General features: G+C 33.8%; 3 protein-coding genes across 3 annotated transcripts; 1 reads left to right on the top strand and 2 right to left on the bottom strand.

Annotated features, from left to right (window-relative positions):
* The first annotated feature begins 2,832 nt into the window (after positions 1 to 2,832).
* On the top strand, positions 2,833 to 12,895 carry LOC144856469 (alpha-N-acetylneuraminide alpha-2,8-sialyltransferase-like). The gene is made up of 6 exons (XM_078714484.1): positions 2,833 to 2,965; positions 3,218 to 3,350; positions 8,892 to 9,001; positions 9,688 to 9,777; positions 9,942 to 10,183; positions 12,186 to 12,895. Exons 1-6 carry the CDS (start codon positions 2,877 to 2,879, stop codon positions 12,401 to 12,403), a joined length of 882 nt encoding a protein of 293 aa, XP_078570610.1. The 5' UTR covers positions 2,833 to 2,876; the 3' UTR covers positions 12,404 to 12,895.
* Positions 12,896 to 14,863: 1,968 nt separating this feature from the next.
* LOC144856486 (histone H4) lies at positions 14,864 to 15,332 on the bottom strand. The gene has a single exon (XM_078714501.1). It carries the CDS (start codon positions 15,321 to 15,323, stop codon positions 15,012 to 15,014), a length of 312 nt encoding a protein of 103 aa, XP_078570627.1. The 5' UTR covers positions 15,324 to 15,332; the 3' UTR covers positions 14,864 to 15,011.
* A 974-nt stretch (positions 15,333 to 16,306) lies between these two features.
* Positions 16,307 to 16,875, bottom strand: LOC144856479 (late histone H1-like). Its single transcript, XM_078714493.1, has one exon. The coding sequence runs from the start codon at positions 16,871 to 16,873 to the stop codon at positions 16,307 to 16,309; it is 567 nt and encodes a 188-aa protein (XP_078570619.1). The 5' UTR covers positions 16,874 to 16,875.
* Between the last annotated feature and the right edge of the window lie 365 nt (positions 16,876 to 17,240).

The raw sequence follows: 17,240 nt of genomic DNA, 5'->3' as shown, positions 1-17,240 counted from the left end.
TCCCAATAATAATCCAACACTTTCTCCCGCCAAAAGTACATACACACACAAGAAGGTCGTAGTGAATTCAAAGTATCATGTCATGCATACAAACCTAATAATTGGTACATTCATACAAAAACATGTATACATTGTGCGTTTTATACCTCAATGATCCGGTTGTAAAAACATATTTTTCTTTCATTTTGTAAAGGATCAATCAAGGATAAAACAGAAAAGTATAAGCAACTTATTTCCACTATACTGTGGTCCCTAAATGAAACGTCTATAGGCCTAGTATAATTAAAAGAATTGTAGAAAAAAGCATAACAAATACAACGATTACAAGAATTGATACTAATATTATTACTATAAATAAAGATAATCATTCATTCATTCATTTTAATTTTATTTCGGAAACGGACGTTCATAGTTACAAAATCAATTTCATAAATAAGTTTAAATAAAAAAGGCAGACACAAAAAAAAAACCACCGGTATTCAGATCTTCTCAGGATCTCCATCATTTTGTTATGGAGCCTGGATGATTCAAATGATAGCACAATACATTCTATCATTTCATTTTTGCTAGCTTACATTATCTGTAGGCCTAACAATGAAAAGTATATGAAAAATATGTCACTAGCACTGCGGTGTCTATAGGCAATCCTAACAATAATCGAAGAGCATTGTTGTAACACACAAAGAAGGGAAATGCAACAAGATTTGAACATCAAGTATTTGCTTGCTGAATTTACGTGCTAGTATATTTTTATTTTTGCTGCTAAACTTAATCTTCAGTTTGCTTTACGCTATATATGGTAGGGTGCATTAACGTTGTAGGCCTACAATTTTTAAATCAAAATAATAGGAAGAATTAAATAAAGCTGCTCCGTCTGTTTGTTTTATAAAACGTATGTAAGTGTATGTTTTACTTCATTTTTCCAAAGGACTACAGAATATTTAATTATAAAGGCGTTGAAGTTAGTGCCCATATTATTCATCCAATAAATGGCATCGTACTTTAAAAAAATCATAGTTCACGATATCAAGATTATTAAAACTTAAAAAGATTATTTTACTGAAATTTTAGGTATATCTATAATGATAAATTAGTAAAAATTATACGATTCAACTTCGGCGGTCCGGTGGGTTCATTTTAGGCCCAGTTTCTGCTGACAACAAATCTGCGAAACGGTTTTATAAAAAAAAAGATCGCGTTAACAATAGTAGGCCTATTGCTCCATAAGGGTTAAACTGGTATGTTTTGACGAATACTGAGGCCGGAATCATGGACACTTCTTCTGGCAAGAAAATACCATTCTTTCAAAATATGGTATTTAAATACGGATCTCAAAACTCAATAAAAAAATGGTGTTTTAAGGGTCACGTTTTGAAAAATACATCTACTATATTTTTCGTGCGCATTCGATTCGTGCGGAAGTTGTTTTGGTAGAAAGCACGTCAGTTACTAATAGTGGACCAGAATGGTTACACGGATGATGACAAAGTTTTCAAATGTTGCACATAATGTTCACTAGCTAGAGTATACAGACTCAAAAAATCACTGTAGCAGAAAAAAGTGTATGTTAAATGACAATATCTGAGGCATTTTTTTAATTGCGGCCAAAACAAAAATATTGTAAACTGGTAGACGAAATATTAACATAATGATATGTCGTTAACCCAATCGCATGTACGGTAGGTAGCAAGGTGTGAGCATACTAGGGTCAACGATTACAATTCCGGAAATAGTGATTCTGGCCCTACCGGTTACAAAGATATATACCATTTTTTAAATTTGTGCCGCCATTTTGAAAATGCCCCAAATATGGTCATAGCATACGATTTTTATTTTTAACGATTCTGGCTGGCCCCTTTTCCTACTATTGTATTGTTTACACGACTCAACATTCCATTATAAGAAAGCATTTTCCACTATGTGCCTTTTATTTGCATCACTGGATTTATGAATACGCATGCGCACTAAACCTAACTTCCAGTTTGCTTTACGGTATTTGGTAGGGCGTAGTTGCCCAATTATACTACACAAATGTAAAGGTAAAAGTGATAGCAAGGATCAAAAGTTGTAGGCCTACAATTTTTAAATCAAAATATTAGGAAGAATTAAGCTCCGTCTGTTTGTTTTATAAAACGTAAGTGCATGCTTTACTTTATTTTCCAAAAGAACTACATAATATTTCATTATAAAGACGTTAAAGTTAGTGCCTGTTATTTATTGGTATAGATTATGCCGTATTCCTGTAATGCAAAAAAGGAAAAGAAGCAGTGTTGTTTTTATTATTCCGTAGGCCCACTGTTGAATACTTAGGTCCGATTACATAACGAAATGAAAATTGTGCCTAATAATTATATTTTCCAGTCAAATGTTGGTTTATAACCATGAAGATCTTTATCAGGTTTTTTTCGATCACGCTTGGAATTTCGGTCATATCATTTTTGATGTATTTACGGTAAGGATAGACATTTTCTAAATGTAATAGTGGATTTACTGAAAAAAGTACGTTTTCAAAACGCTTTATGTTGCAATGTGTTGTGGATTGAGTGCTGTTTGGTGGCGATTTAAAGACACAAAGGGAAAAATATCAAAATATGTTCCTTCCCGTCGTGATTGGTCAATATTTGCGGTTCTCTTGCGTACTTGATTTTAGGGTTAAAGTTTAAAATTTGAAACCTTTTTTTAACCAATCGTTTATAATAATATTTAGGTTGATATTTCATTCCTACAATGAAACTGTGCGGAATATTGGGTTGTATTCGCAATTGCGTCAAGAGTCAGTTAACGTAGACCTATTGGTTAAGTATACCAACTTGGAAAGTTCACCGTCAAAAGCAACAACTATTCGAAAGTACGTCAAACTCGAGTATATTAGGTTAATGTCCACGAGCAATGAAAGTAATCGAGACATGTCATCTATATTCAGGAATCCATGGAAACAAAATGTATCGAATTTAGAGAAAATGAGGTACGTACGAAAAAAAGAAAGAAGTCGGTTTAAAAATTCATTCATGATGGATTAAACTATATAAGCCATGAGGACGGTTTTTAACGCACCTTGTCATTGATCAAAGACTTCTCTCGCCCAGTAACCACCTTGACCATTATTACGAGATTGTTTAATAACAGAATTATAAATTATAAGATAAACTAGTTAGACATTGACAACAATATTTGTCGAAAATTACCCTTAAAAAAGGTCACATATTTTTTTTTTTAGATCCGACTTAAAAGAAATTGTCCATACAGAAATGAGTCTTACTCGGAGAAGTGTTAAGAAATCTAAAAAATTTAAATCCAGAATCAGTGGGATCGTCACTACAAATAAGAAGTTCTACAACTTGTTGACCGATGTATGTTTCCAATTTATTCTAGCAAAATGAATTTTCGTCGTTTTACAATGATTTTCATCCCCCGTCCAGATAAGAGTCGTTCCATGGTTCTTTAACAGTGGCGTAACGGCTATGAGATCTCACTGGCTAAACCCAGGGACCCCGGGGCTTATGGAGGCCCCTGAACAGTGCCCAGAGGAAAAAATAGGAATTAATATATGTCGAAAAAGGCTAAAACGCCTGAGGCCTCCAGCGTTGGAGGGCGACTTTGGGTTCCTAAACCAGGGGCCTCCGGCCTCTGCAGCATTACGCCACTGTCCATTAAGCGTGTTTTCACTAGGGTGAATCAAATGTTTCGAGGAGAAAAAAAATCGCATTATAAGCTTTACTACAAGAGAGCGAATAGCTGCGATTTTCATTTTCATTCATCATGTACTATTCCTATACTATACGCACGCAGTACGTGTAGGAGGTCTACTGTCCTGTAGTTATTGGTTGCGCAATGTTTTGTTTGGCAAAAGTTAGAAACTATTAAAACTATCAAACTCAAGGAACTAGAATTTGGAAGATGAAAATGTGAAACGCAAGCTGACGCTTTACTTTAATATTCGTGTTGTTAACAGGCTTTATAAGTGCTGTGCTATGCTTATACTTTTAATTACGGAATTAGCTCGTAACCATTCACTTAAATGTGATCATAAAAAAACTTTTTTTATTATTGTCTCTTGTTTTACTGGGGTTATTTAGGTGTTGTTTAAAATTTGCGATACTGGTTTTGCTGGTGATTCAGTATATTTTTCTTTAATGCGGTTCGTTTGCTTCAGCGCGAGGATTACGTTCTCGGTATCTAGCGATATCCTCTTCTGATGGTTGTGCTAAAGCTCTATATACTTTCATTATAATGGGCCACACAACATAAAAGTAATAAATATTACTTCTTCCATAAGTATTATCTGGTTTATTAATTACATGACGGTATTGCGCTGGTGCTTTGGTAATTTCCTGTTGGACATCATTTGCTGGTAAGTTAAAATCTCCACCAATAATAACTGCCAATTGTATAGCATTACAAGATCAAACGCGTATTGCTGAAGAACTTTTTCGGTTCTTTTCTTTTTTTCTTGTGCATTTACTATACTACGATAATGGTATTAATGCAGCAAAATGAGTTAGGTCCTCTGTTTACTAACATCTTTTATTGCGTTTATTATTTTATAACAAAACTTATAATTCAAATGTTTATTATTATAGTCAATATATAATAAATAAATAATAATCCAATATTACATTTTTAAAATAGGCACTAAATTAACAATATAAATAATAAATCTGATGAAGAATATAAGTTCCACTTGAAACTTATTGGGTTGGATATATATAAAATAGGGTAATTCGCCTCTTCAGACCCACAATTAGTTATGCCACCGAAACGTTTGAATTGTAAATAACATCAATCAAACCATATGGCCCAGTATCGATATTATTGAAAAGTAGTGTACAAAAATTAAACACCAATTGTTCTAGGTGCAACATTATGGGGTAGCTTCTGTAAATTGTCTGATGAAAACGGATTGACAACAAGTAATGCATCAATAACATAGTAATAGGTCTGATGAAGCATGTATGGGACTTTTATATAACGTGTCATTTAAAACACCGATTAAAACACAGACAATACGAGTTGTGAATTTTAAAACGTTTAAACCATTGGTGTTAGAAAAATGTATGCAAAACAATTATTCTACAATAACAGGAACACTTGTTACCCATGGATAGGTGTCAATTTTCCGCTGATGAATGAGAACATCCTCTGCATTATACTTCATTATCTTTTCACATTATTTATATTATCATTCGAGTGGTTCATTGTAAAGTATATTGCAATACACTGTACTGAACAAGTTAAGTACGACAATATACATTAACTCTGATTCCATTTCAGTGTTTCTCTCTTGACAATTAGCATTTATTCAATTCAAGTTTATTTTTCTTTTCACAGTTGAAAAAAAAATGTTGACGAATAAAGTTAATCTTTGTCAATAAATAAGATAACAACAATATGAACAAATTAAGACGCCAAAATCCTAAAAAGAAAACGATGAGATGGGCTGCCCAGAAACAGATACATAATATACAATATTGTATTCACCATTTTATCCAAACATATAAACTAAATCTTACTATGAATAGGCCTAATATATACATTTTGATTTAGAAAAATGATAAGCTTTCTTTAACAATAGGTCTATAGTTCTTAATGTTATAGCTAGTACATTGGTTAAACATTACTAAAAATAATACTTTTGCCAGGAACATACAAACAAATTGTTTGTTATTATCAATATAACTTAATTGTATCTCTATTTATTCTTGGTTATCATACAAATACTTTATATACAGAATGATGAACAAAGACGATACATTATAATAATGAGCGAATCTCTCTGTCTCCAAACATTCTGTTCTGCATATATACAGTAACACAATTGTAAACAGTTTTTCTAAAAAATTGTTTTTAAACATAATTTGTTTTTGAAATGGCAAGACAACAGTATGGTTTTATTTAATTAATATACATTATAGCCTAACAGTTAAACAATGAATGTATTTATTCATGATGACTTACGAATGCATTCCTGCTAAGACACATTTACTAGTATTTATGTAAGAAATGCACTCATCACTTTTGATCCAATGTGTACCTCTGTAACTTAACTATATTCATTAACAAGATCAAGTCCACAATAATTAATAATTAATTAACAAAAAGTTAGTTAATATGTTTCTTTTAGTCACAACTCATGTGTAAATATCATCTGTGTTGATTACCATACATATTAGGGTCCACATTCAGGATACAGTGAGCATTTTGGATTTTGCGGTGCAGCAGACAATTAGTCTGTTGTTATCCATTTAGTATTGTATGAACACAACTTGTTCATTTGGCATTTATTTTGAGTGGTACCTCACTCACTATGCTAGCCCCATTTTAGGCCCTCCCTCGGGGGGTCTGGCGGGCCTATTGCAGCAGACAAAAAGTCTGTCATTTGTGATACTGGTATAAGGATGCCAATGGGCATCCCATGGTGGTAAAATTAGGTGGTATCTCTCTCATCTAACCGGTGCCGATTTTTTAGCACCTTTCGGGGTCCCCCCGGTCTAGACGCAGCAGGGGGTACCCGGCAGACTCCCATTTTCATTGACTTCAAGTGAACCCAACACACTTAAATAGTCAGATATTGGTACCTAGCTCATCTAACCAAATGTCTCTGGGCTGCCTGTCTATTACTGATGATCCAATACAATTCCATGTAGGCCTAATACGACACTACTATACTATATATTGAACCTCTGTCCGTATGGCGATAGATTAAAATAAAGTGATTACTCTAACCATGGATAAAATGTGCTCTAACAACGGTATATGTAATATATTATATATATATATATATAACTGTATGACTTAGGGTGAAACATAGACAAAAGGTTAGGTTCGAGAACAAAAGAAGTCGTTCGTTAAGGCGAAAAAATACTGTCCTTAAGGCGAAAAAAAAGAACAAAAGATTTTCTCTCTGTGGGTAGATATATATATATATAACTGTTGATTGATTGATTCTACTGAAAAATTTCAGAGTAATCAAACTGGCCGCATTTTTCGGATAAGACAATCAATTAATTGTCTAACCAAAAACGTCATTTATCTCATATACTGTAATATTTGTGGCAAACAGTACGTCGGAGAAACAAAAAACACTCTCCGTATGAGAATGACACAACACAGATCAGCTATCAAAACATTAAAGCTTGATCAACCTGTAGCCGAACATTTTAATTCAGCTGGTCACTCGATTGCAAATTTCAGAGTTATTGCAATAGACCACGACGTCAAATGGAGCGACAAAACTCGCAAAGACAAAGAAAACCACTGGGAATTACTACTTAAAACCACAAAACCTTTTGGACTTAACATTAGGAACATACTCCCAGATCGGTAAAATTATTCCATTGACTACCAAAATTTAAGTTTCAATATTAACCACCATTTTAGCTTTTTTTAGTTCCAGTCCAAAATTGTTTATATCTCTACCAAGCTACCTTCTTTGTTTTCTACTCTTATTCAGTCTCCACCCACTATTCAACACGCTGTTTCTATTGTTATATTTCTTTTATTCCTGTCCACCCAGGCAGCACTTGCCAACTCATATGCTATGACTATCCAAATTCCCTCACTTGCACTGATGAAGGGCTAGTGTTGCCCGAAAGCTCTGCTAACTTTTCTGGCTGTTTACTTTATCGTTTTGATTTAGCTTTTCGCTTTTTTTATTTGTATCTCCATTGAGATCCAGCCACTGATACCCACAGCATTGTCATTTTTTCAGTAATTTGCCTTTGGATTTATATATATATATATATAAGATGAGGGCGTATCAATTTGATCTCTGGTGCGCGTGCGTACAACTGAGGACTAGTGCTGTTCCGCCGTACCACGCCGAGAATGTTAAAGAGTCGCTATCCAATCGAGTTCGAACAATACCATGAAAGCCCCAGTGGTCTAATGGTTAGGACATCTGCATATCAAGCAGGCGGTTCGAGTCTCGGTCGGGGCGACTTTTTCTCATTCTCACAGATTTCCTCATCTTTATCGTTTCAAATTAATTAATTAAATTTCAGTATATTACCGGGCGGTTTAGAATTAATGTTCTTTGCCTGATTTGTTTATATATATATATATATATAAACACAAGAGGCAAAGAACATTAATTCTAAACCGCCCGGTGATATACTGAATATACAGTGGTCTAATGGTTAGGACATCTGCATATCAAGCAGGCGGTCTGAGTTCGAGTCTCGGTTGGGGCGACTTAACGTTTGTTAACATCTTTGATTGGCTGATTTGTTTTATTATGTAATTTTGTGACTTATATATGTTATCCTTTGTTACAATTCTCTTCACCTGATGATGGGCTATGCCCGAAACATGTCGTAAAAATAAATCTATATTGAGGCAGTTTTAACTTATTTGATCTTGATTTTTTTCTATATCCTGCCTATGCAGCTCTTTGATTTATACTCAGGTTGAAATTATCAGACCGTTAGGATAGAGTGCTCAATACCAAGGTAGAGCATCAATAAATAAATAAAATAACAGCAGAAAACTTGGTTACTTCATTGTTTCACTACAAATGTGTTTTGTACGACCAGCATAGAGCTGGCCGCAAAAAATTCTCACTAAATTGCAGATCCAAATAGTTTATCTAAATCTAAAACAATAGGCTATTGTATACGACTTCCTGATGACTCACTTCTATTAAGCACTATGAGATAACTGTGTCACTTATATTTTACATTTCACATGAAGAGTGCGGCCAGCTACATGCTGGTCGTACGAAACAAATTTGTAGTGATTAAAACAATGAAGTAACCAAGTTTTCTGCTGTTATTTTATTTATATATTATATATATATATATATATATTATTATATCCAGTAAGATTGTTTTAGACAAACATTGTAGTGGTCACCAGTTTGATGAAGAATATAATTAAACTGTATCTTTACACAGTATTCTCCCGAACAAACTGTATACAAAAGGTGTTCCATTGTGGGTAATGGAGGAATATTGAACGGTAGTAAATGTGGCAATGAAATAGATAAAGCTGACTTCGTCATAAGGTAAGACTGGAAAGGATAATCGTAACAAGGCAATCTAACAACAGGACACTGAGCTCACCTTGCCAAATAGGAACTCGTAACAGTCCTTTGATCTTATGTCTGTCTGCGACAAATATCAACAGTACTGTAATGTATGTACTGTACTGTACATATTCTCCGCGGGTCTCAGTGGGCGTGTCGCAGCTACACATAAACCCTTTGATCCCCGGAGCTCAGCATCCTGTTGTTTGTTGCCTTGGTCGTAATCATCCCGCTATACTAGGACACACAAAGTAGCAAGCAATTCCAGAAAAGCAATTAATCGCTTCTAATTGGTCAAGAGGTTGCGAGTTCATCTTTGCATTGCGTCCATCCTGGATGAAACGAATGTTTACAGTACAGGAAATATTAAAAGAAAATGTCTTTATTAATATAAAATTTAATGTAGATTCATTACAGTAATATTTGAATAGTAGGCTATTTTTCTTTATTAAAATTAAGGCAATCCAACAACAGAATATGAACTTGTAACATTCATTTGATCTTAGGATTGCCTGCGACAACTGTACGAAGTACATCATTCCTCGGTTTCTGTTTAGGGGCTTGGAACGTTGTGTAGCAACCACACATAAAACCTTTGATCTAATGAAGCTCAACATCCTGTTGTTAGATTACCTTGTTTAACCTATCACCTTATCTCTCTTTAGATGCAACGCACCACCAATTGGCCGATTTAAAGAAGACGCAGGTGTTAAAAGTAATATAACCACGCTTAACCCTTCGATTATTACAAGAAGGTGAGTTTCAAAAAGTAGGCCTACTATAAAGACAAACAAAATGAAACATGAATTAATTTTTGAGGATTGTCTATAGATTTTTAAATTGTTATGCTTAAAGTTCTGTCTACACTATCAAACTTTATGTCGGGGATTCGCTATAAAATGCATTATTTCTTTTGTAGATTTGGTAGTATACGAACCGGAAATCAGCAATCTAAGTTTGTAGATAAAATGAGGGAATACACGAATTACATTTGGTTTCCAAGTTTTTTTTCTAGAGCGACCTACAACTTAGCCATTAAAGTAAACGATTTACTAAATCGTAAATTGAAATCTGTGAAGTTTGTACATGGAAATCCGAACCATTTCCAAGAGATAGGAAAGTATTGGTTGAATAAAGGCTTGCGGAACAGTTTATCAACAGGTTAGTATGGCAAACCAAAGACGACAAATTCCGATTATTAGTGAAACTAATTTCAGTCTTCCTTAGAAACGAGCTTTGATTCTTGTAACCATGGAGCTAAATAATTTTATAGCTCCATGTTGTAACTGATTTTCATTTGTGTACGTTGTTTTTCTTTTTGTAATAATAATACTACTAATAATAATGGTCTAACATTTATTGGTTACTCTCCTTTAAAACATAGGAACCCTGTAACAAGAGGTCATTCGACCCGTACAACAAGTTTACATATTAAATACTCTTCATACAAAAAAGGTATCGTAACGATTCACAATCACAACGGTATACACATTGCGGACAAAGAAATCAATTCATATTAAGTGTACGGGTGAAAATGTTTTTCCATCCTATGCCATATCTTGAAATAAAAATGATTTACAATATTCAAATTTATTCACCTCTCTTAGGAGAAACATATAAAAACTGTAGCCTACAATAAAACACATCAAAATGATTAAAAATGGTTTTAACAAGTTAAATAAAGTGTCTAAATCATTGTGAAAAAGGGCAGACTTAACGCTATCACAGATACCACGATTGACACAATCCACAAATTTACACATTTTTAAAAGGTTATGGCGGTATGTACTATTAAATATTACAAATAGAAAAGTCATTGCTTTGTATGTTATCAATTAGGGTGTTTCTTACATGTTCTAAATTGCTATTTAATAGACGCGAGTAAAAAATATATATTATTGTTTTAATAAACAAATGGAGCCATTTGTTGTGTCTTGGTATAAATCATCTGGAAGTAAGCGGTGTCCCAATAATAATCCAACACTTTCTGCCGCCAAAAGTACATACACACACAAGAAGGTCGTAGTGAATTCAAAGTATTATGTCATGCATACAAACCTAATAATTGGTACATTCATACAAAAACATGTATACATTGTGCGTTTTATACCTCAATGATCCGGTTGTAAAAACATATTTTTCTTTCATTTTGTAAAGGATCAATCAAGGATAAAACAGAAAAGTATAAGCAACTTATTTCCACTATACTGTGGTCCCTAAATGAAACGTCTATAGGCCTAGTATAATTAAAAGAATTGTAGAAAAAAAACATAACAAATACAACGATTACAAGAATTGATACTAATATTATTACTATAAATCAAGATAATCATTCATTCATTCATTTTAATTTTATTTCGGAAACGGACGTCCATAGTTACAAAATCAATTGCATAAATAAGTTTAAATAAAAAGGGCAGACACAAAAAACACCGGTATTCAGATCTTCTCAGGATCTCCATCATTTTGTTATGGAGCCTGGATGATTCAAAGGAAGATACCACAATACATTCTCTCATTTCATTTTTGCTAGCTGACATTATCTGTAACAATGAAAAGCATATGAAAAATATGTCACTAGCACTGCGGTGTCTATAGGCAATCCTAACAATAATCGAAGAGCATTGTTGTAACACACAAAGAAGGGAAATGCAATAAGATTTGAATATCAAGCATTAGCTGAATTTACGTGCTAGTGTATATACATAAAGATCTGTATTGACGCTTAATGTCATCATCATCTCTAAGAACATACATAAATAAAGCATCGTACATAAACAATCGACTCTCCATATTCCTTTGTACTGATTTATATTGCTTCTTTAAGAGAAATTTGAAAGAATTAAGAGATTAAGCATATTGTAGGCTTACATAATTGGGCAACTTATTCCATACTATGTATACATCATTTTGGTTTATAGATAGACATTCTTGTCGTAGAAAATCTAGTTTTATAATTATGAATTTGGTTTTGAACATGCAATCTGTTTTTTAAGTACTCAGGAGATAACCCATTTATTATTTTGAAAATCTGAATAGATTTCCTTTCTGAAACTCTGTTGACACAGGCAGCCATTTTTTTTGTCGGTAGATATCTCCATTATGGTTATGCTTTTTTTAAAATATATTATATTGAAATGTTCATTGTTTTTCTTTTTTTTAGGTTTTTACATAACATCGTCTTCGCTCTTATTTTGTGACGAGGTTCATCTGTATGGATTTTGGCCATTCACAACTGACATACACAATCGTCCGGCGGCCTATCATTACTTTGAAGATGTGAATTTAACTAGAGTATATCATGCGTTTAACCAGGAGTTCGATGAACTCCTAAATTTACATATTAATGGTGTTCTACAACTTCACATCGATGATTGCTGAAGATTGGCCGGTTCCCATGCAAAAAACAAGAGCAACGTATGATTTGTGACCAATTACAAGCGATGAATTATCCGAACTCCCGCTCTTCATTGGTCAACGCGCTTCTTGCGTGCCGTTCCATGGTTCCGCAGCGCCCAAGGACGAGACTGTCTCTTCTTGCGATAAGGCAACACAGTGCATTATATCAAAAAACCTTTGCATCATGGGAATTGAACCAAGCTTAGAGAACGCACAACGTATGGATGACGTATTTTTTTAAACCAATAATCAAAACCAATATTTTGAAGGATACATGATTTATGGGTATATTAGAAGTTTAGGAGTACATTTTAAGTTTAAATTCAGTAGTATAGTGGCCCCTCCAGGCCTCGTACAACATCCACGGGCCATTTTAAAACATATTTTTAAAAATTAGGCCGCCTACATTTTACTGTATTTTTTAGTCTAGTGTATTAATAGTATCTGTAGTTATATATGATAAATGCAGAATTTCTAAATAAAAGTTCGATTTTTTACGTCGAAAATCAAATCCGTTTTTCTAAAAACTCTGGCAAAAATTGTGATCTGCATCATCGATAATTAGTGGATAGGCCTAGTGACGAGCTGTGGTTTGTTTTGAACAACCATTTTCGATTGATTGAATTAAGGGAAAAGTTCGTTTGTGTCGTTTGGGCCACTTTGAAAATAGTAACCTAGGCTGCCTAAAGTAACTAACTGAAGATATGGGAGTGTGTCCCCCGCCCCTCTTCCCATCCGTGAAAAAAATATTGAAAAAGGGTTCGTTTTTTTTTAAATATGCCATTAGGCCTATTTAAATTATTTTTTATTTTATTAATCTTCATTTTCCATTTGGGGACATCTTCAATTGTTGTGCCAATCCATATTTTTAGGTTCGTTCAAAAAAAGAAACGGTAACAGCAGCCAATGCGAAACCAGAAAATGTTGGCGTTTATTTTTAACTACACGTGCTGTCTACTATTTTTCCGCGCCAACACCCTATGTTAAAAATTTTTTTTTACGTTTATATTGATAGAGGGCGCACTAAAAATCAGAAATTGTACTTGTAGAACATATTAATTTTGTGGCACGACACAAGTAAGTTGTTGGTATTGGGGCTAGGTACTAGGCCTACTAACTATTTAGCTAGGTACTAGGCTAGGCCTACTACTACTATATTTAGCTAGGTACTAGAAACTGAATCCAGCACGGCTTGATCGGCTCTTGGCCTTTCCTTTAGCTTTTCCTCCTTTGCTACGTCCAGACATATTTGTTACTTGCTAATTGTATTTCGGTATATTCGAAAATAATGAAGATTCAAACAGTACCCGGTGTTTTATAGCCGCCTTTGGTTCGCCTATGGAAATCTTGTACTGTTGTGACCAATCACGGTCGTCCGCGCTGTAGGCGGTAATCACTTCTATTGTGATTGTTCTATTGGGTAGGCGTTCTTTATTATTTTAGCGCAAATTTCAAAATATCATCACAACGGTTATTTGTTATACAGTACTGTATACAATACATACAAATACATTCATAATATTTAGCAGCAGGAAAAAAGTAACATTTTTCAGCTGAATTGCATTTTATAACAGAAAAGGATTACAATAGAAAATAAATAAATACATTACAAATTTAACAACGGTTAAATTCGAATTCATCGTAAAATTTTAATCTGTAAATTTGAAAAACAATGTAAAGTAAATTAACATTTATAAAATTAAAATGTAATATTTAAGACCAGTTAAATATCCAAAATTCAACCTGATCCTACCAAAGTACATAATACTATTACAAAGTACCTTATCGATTTTATGATCACATAAATAATGATTAACCTGGGTAATAAATATTAACTATACCCCACTGAAACAATAGTACAAGCATGTCTTCTTTTATGAACATTTGGCAAACACCATGCATTGCTTCTTTAAAATGTCTTATATTAAATATAACATTGTAAAAGAGTTCAAATTGTTTGTTATACAGTAACAATATTATGTATGTGAACATGAGCATCGTGATGTAATTGTATTGCTTGCATGGTGAAATCAAATGTTGATATAGTTTGCGGCCCACCACCATGCAATATATTTCTGAAAAAAGAACTGTTGAGTTGAGATTAATATACAGTACTTTGATCGCCCTCTTGAGGGAGAATAATGTAGATTTACGTTGTGCAGCAATGTTGATTCGGATTTGTTATACTGTTGTATATCTTTTTAAATAAATATATATATGTAACGTATATATAAACACAGAACATCAATTCTAAACCGCCCGGTGATGTACTGAAATTCAATTAATTTTAAATCTGTGAGAAAAAACCAAGTTATTCCTTGTGTATTTGATAGCATTATATATGCACTATGTTATGGTGGATTTCGTATGGTCTTCGCTTTCAACAAACCCCTTTAATCTGTGACATTTGTTTCGTTATACATTTAACAATTGTAATGGCTAATGTGAACATGATGTAGATTCACGTTTTGAATCAATGTTGATTCGGATTTTTGATATTATAAATAAATAGACATTTAGCAAAACAAATCTCTTTTGTACATGTGGTGGCTCTGAAAAGAGCCGTTTGGTTTGAAACTGATTAAACTGCTTATCCACCGAATCCGTACAGGGTTCGGCCTTGTCTCTTCAAGGCGTAGACGACATCCATGGCGGTGACGGTCTTTCTCTTGGCATGCTCAGTGTAAGTTACAGCATCACGAATGACATTCTCAAGGAATACCTTGAGTACACCACGTGTTTCTTCGTAGATGAGGCCAGAGATTCTCTTGACACCACCACGGCGAGCAAGACGACGGATAGCCGGTTTGGTGATACCTTGGATGTTATCACGCAACACCTTACGATGACGCTTAGCGCCTCCTTTTCCAAGTCCTTTTCCTCCTTTACCACGTCCAGACATGTTGTAGATACTTAGTTAATTTCTTCGAAGACAAATTCGAAATGTGCTAATTTCCGAAAATTTACATTTTTATAAAGCCAATGCGGACGTAAATTCCGACTGCTGTATTCAGCTGTAGCTGACCTTTGTACTGGGAAGCAAATATACTACAATAGCCGTTGTGTTTAATTTTGGTGGGAAATACAAAAATTGCGCTTTTTTGCTTGCTTTCTTTCTTTCTGTCAAATGTTATATGGTAAACAATAAAAGCAATTGATTTTGTATTTTTGTGTTAAATAAAAGTTGTTTTTTCTTTTTCATGCATTCCGGAAGATGAACAAAGAAAGTTCGAAATAATATTGAAAAAATCATACATGTGTTGCCTCACTTTCGTTTGTTTTATATTGTCATCATAGATACAAATATTAGTTGACCCTCCAGTTCAATCAGTTCAGTAGATTTAACTTTTCGTTAAATATACCGTTTATGTATACAGTAATTTACAATCAAATTATACCCGTCTGTATAAGGTGAAAGGAATAGCTAACCAATCGAACCTAAAAACAACGTAGGAGGGCAAATCGATTAATTGATCATCAACACCAGTTGTATTTATTTAGTGGCATGCACTCAATCAAAGCATCTCAAGATATTATATATATTATCCACCTCTTTCAACCATAGAAGTATACTTTCTTTGATAAGCAATATTTTAATTAGTATGCTATATTATCAGGAATCATCTTTTATATACATAACTGTAATATTATGTTCACGAGTATGACTGTTTTTTTGCAATTTAAAAAAAGGGAAATTATTAAAAAATATTGCACTATAATTGTATTGTTTCGTAAATGATTAATAAAAAAGGGTGGTGTATATCATTTAATTTATCATTTTAATAATTCAGTAAAGGCTATACGTGAAAGCAATCAAATCTCATTAGGATATTTGGTGGCTCTGAAAAGAGCCGTTTGGTTTGGATTTTGGTCGTAAATATTTTTTTACTTCTTTGCAGCTGCCTTCTTTGGTGATTTTGAAGCCTTTTTAGCTTTTGGCTTCTTGGTCTTCGGCTTCTTTGCAGGAGATTTTGCCTTCTTAGGCTTAGAAGATGGCTTCTTTTTCTCCGATTTCTTTGCCTTTTTAGGTGACTTGGTAGCCTTCTTTGCAGCTGGTTTCTTTGCCTTCTTTGCAGCTGGTTTTTTGGTCTTTGTTGCTTTTTTCTCCTTATCTGCAGCTGCCTTCTTCTTAGCTTTTTCCTTCTTTGCCTTTTCAGCCGCATCAGCTTTTGCTGCAGCCTGATTTAGCTTGAATGAACCACTGGCTCCAGTACCCTTAGGTTGGACTAGTTTGTTGCTCTCGACTCCGCGCTTCAACGCCATACGGAGATGGGTTTTCATGTTGGCAGGATCGACTTTGTAGTTGGCTAGAATGTACTTAGCAATAGCCTGACGAGATGAACCGTTTCTTTCCTTCAAAGCACCGATTGCTGCCGAAATCATGTCGATGTAAGTTGGGTGAGCAGCAGGCTTCTTAGCTGCAGCCTTCTTAGTTTTAGTTTTGTCAGCCATCTTAGATAAGTAACACACTTGAGCACGAACCAAATAGCAGATTAAAATATTATGATAAAAGCTTAAAATTGAAAGGTAGCTTTATATTGATGGTGCGGACCTATACTAAAGCAACCGTGTTGTTTCTCCGACCGCCTTTTTGTGTTGTAATGTTTAAAATGATTTTTACAAAAATTGTGTTTGTTATTGGCCTAATTGTTGCTAAAATAATCCATTAATATTCATATTTTTTTGTTCTTGTTAAAGTAAAAATAAATTACAATACATTCTTTTTATATATCCGAGTTTTTAATCGAATATTCGGCTTGGTTACAAACATATATACAGTCAACATGTAAGTTTGTGTTTTGAAAAACATATTTATTTC

The sequence above is a fragment of the Antedon bifida genome, chromosome 11 (assembly GCF_963402885.1).
Source record: "Antedon bifida chromosome 11, ecAntBifi1.1, whole genome shotgun sequence".
NCBI lineage: Eukaryota > Metazoa > Echinodermata > Crinoidea > Comatulida > Antedonidae > Antedon > Antedon bifida.
The sequence above is the reverse complement of the archived record's forward strand: the minus strand, read 5'-3'. Positions and strand labels throughout refer to the sequence as shown.

Bases quoted from the DNA above. Each gene is read 5' to 3' on its own strand.
- LOC144856469 (XM_078714484.1), top strand. From the start codon at position 2,877: ATGTCCACGAGCAATGAAAGTAATCGAGACATGTCATCTATATTCAGG. The intron at 9,002-9,687 runs GTAAGACTGGAA...ATCTCTCTTTAG, and splicing joins AAAGCTGACTTCGTCATAAG to ATGCAACGCACCACCAATTG. The intron at 10,184-12,185 runs GTTAGTATGGCA...TCTTTTTTTTAG, and splicing joins GCGGAACAGTTTATCAACAG to GTTTTTACATAACATCGTCT.
- LOC144856486 (XM_078714501.1), bottom strand. From the start codon at position 15,323: ATGTCTGGACGTGGTAAAGGAGGAAAAGGACTTGGAAAAGGAGGCGCT.
- LOC144856479 (XM_078714493.1), bottom strand. From the start codon at position 16,873: ATGGCTGACAAAACTAAAACTAAGAAGGCTGCAGCTAAGAAGCCTGCT.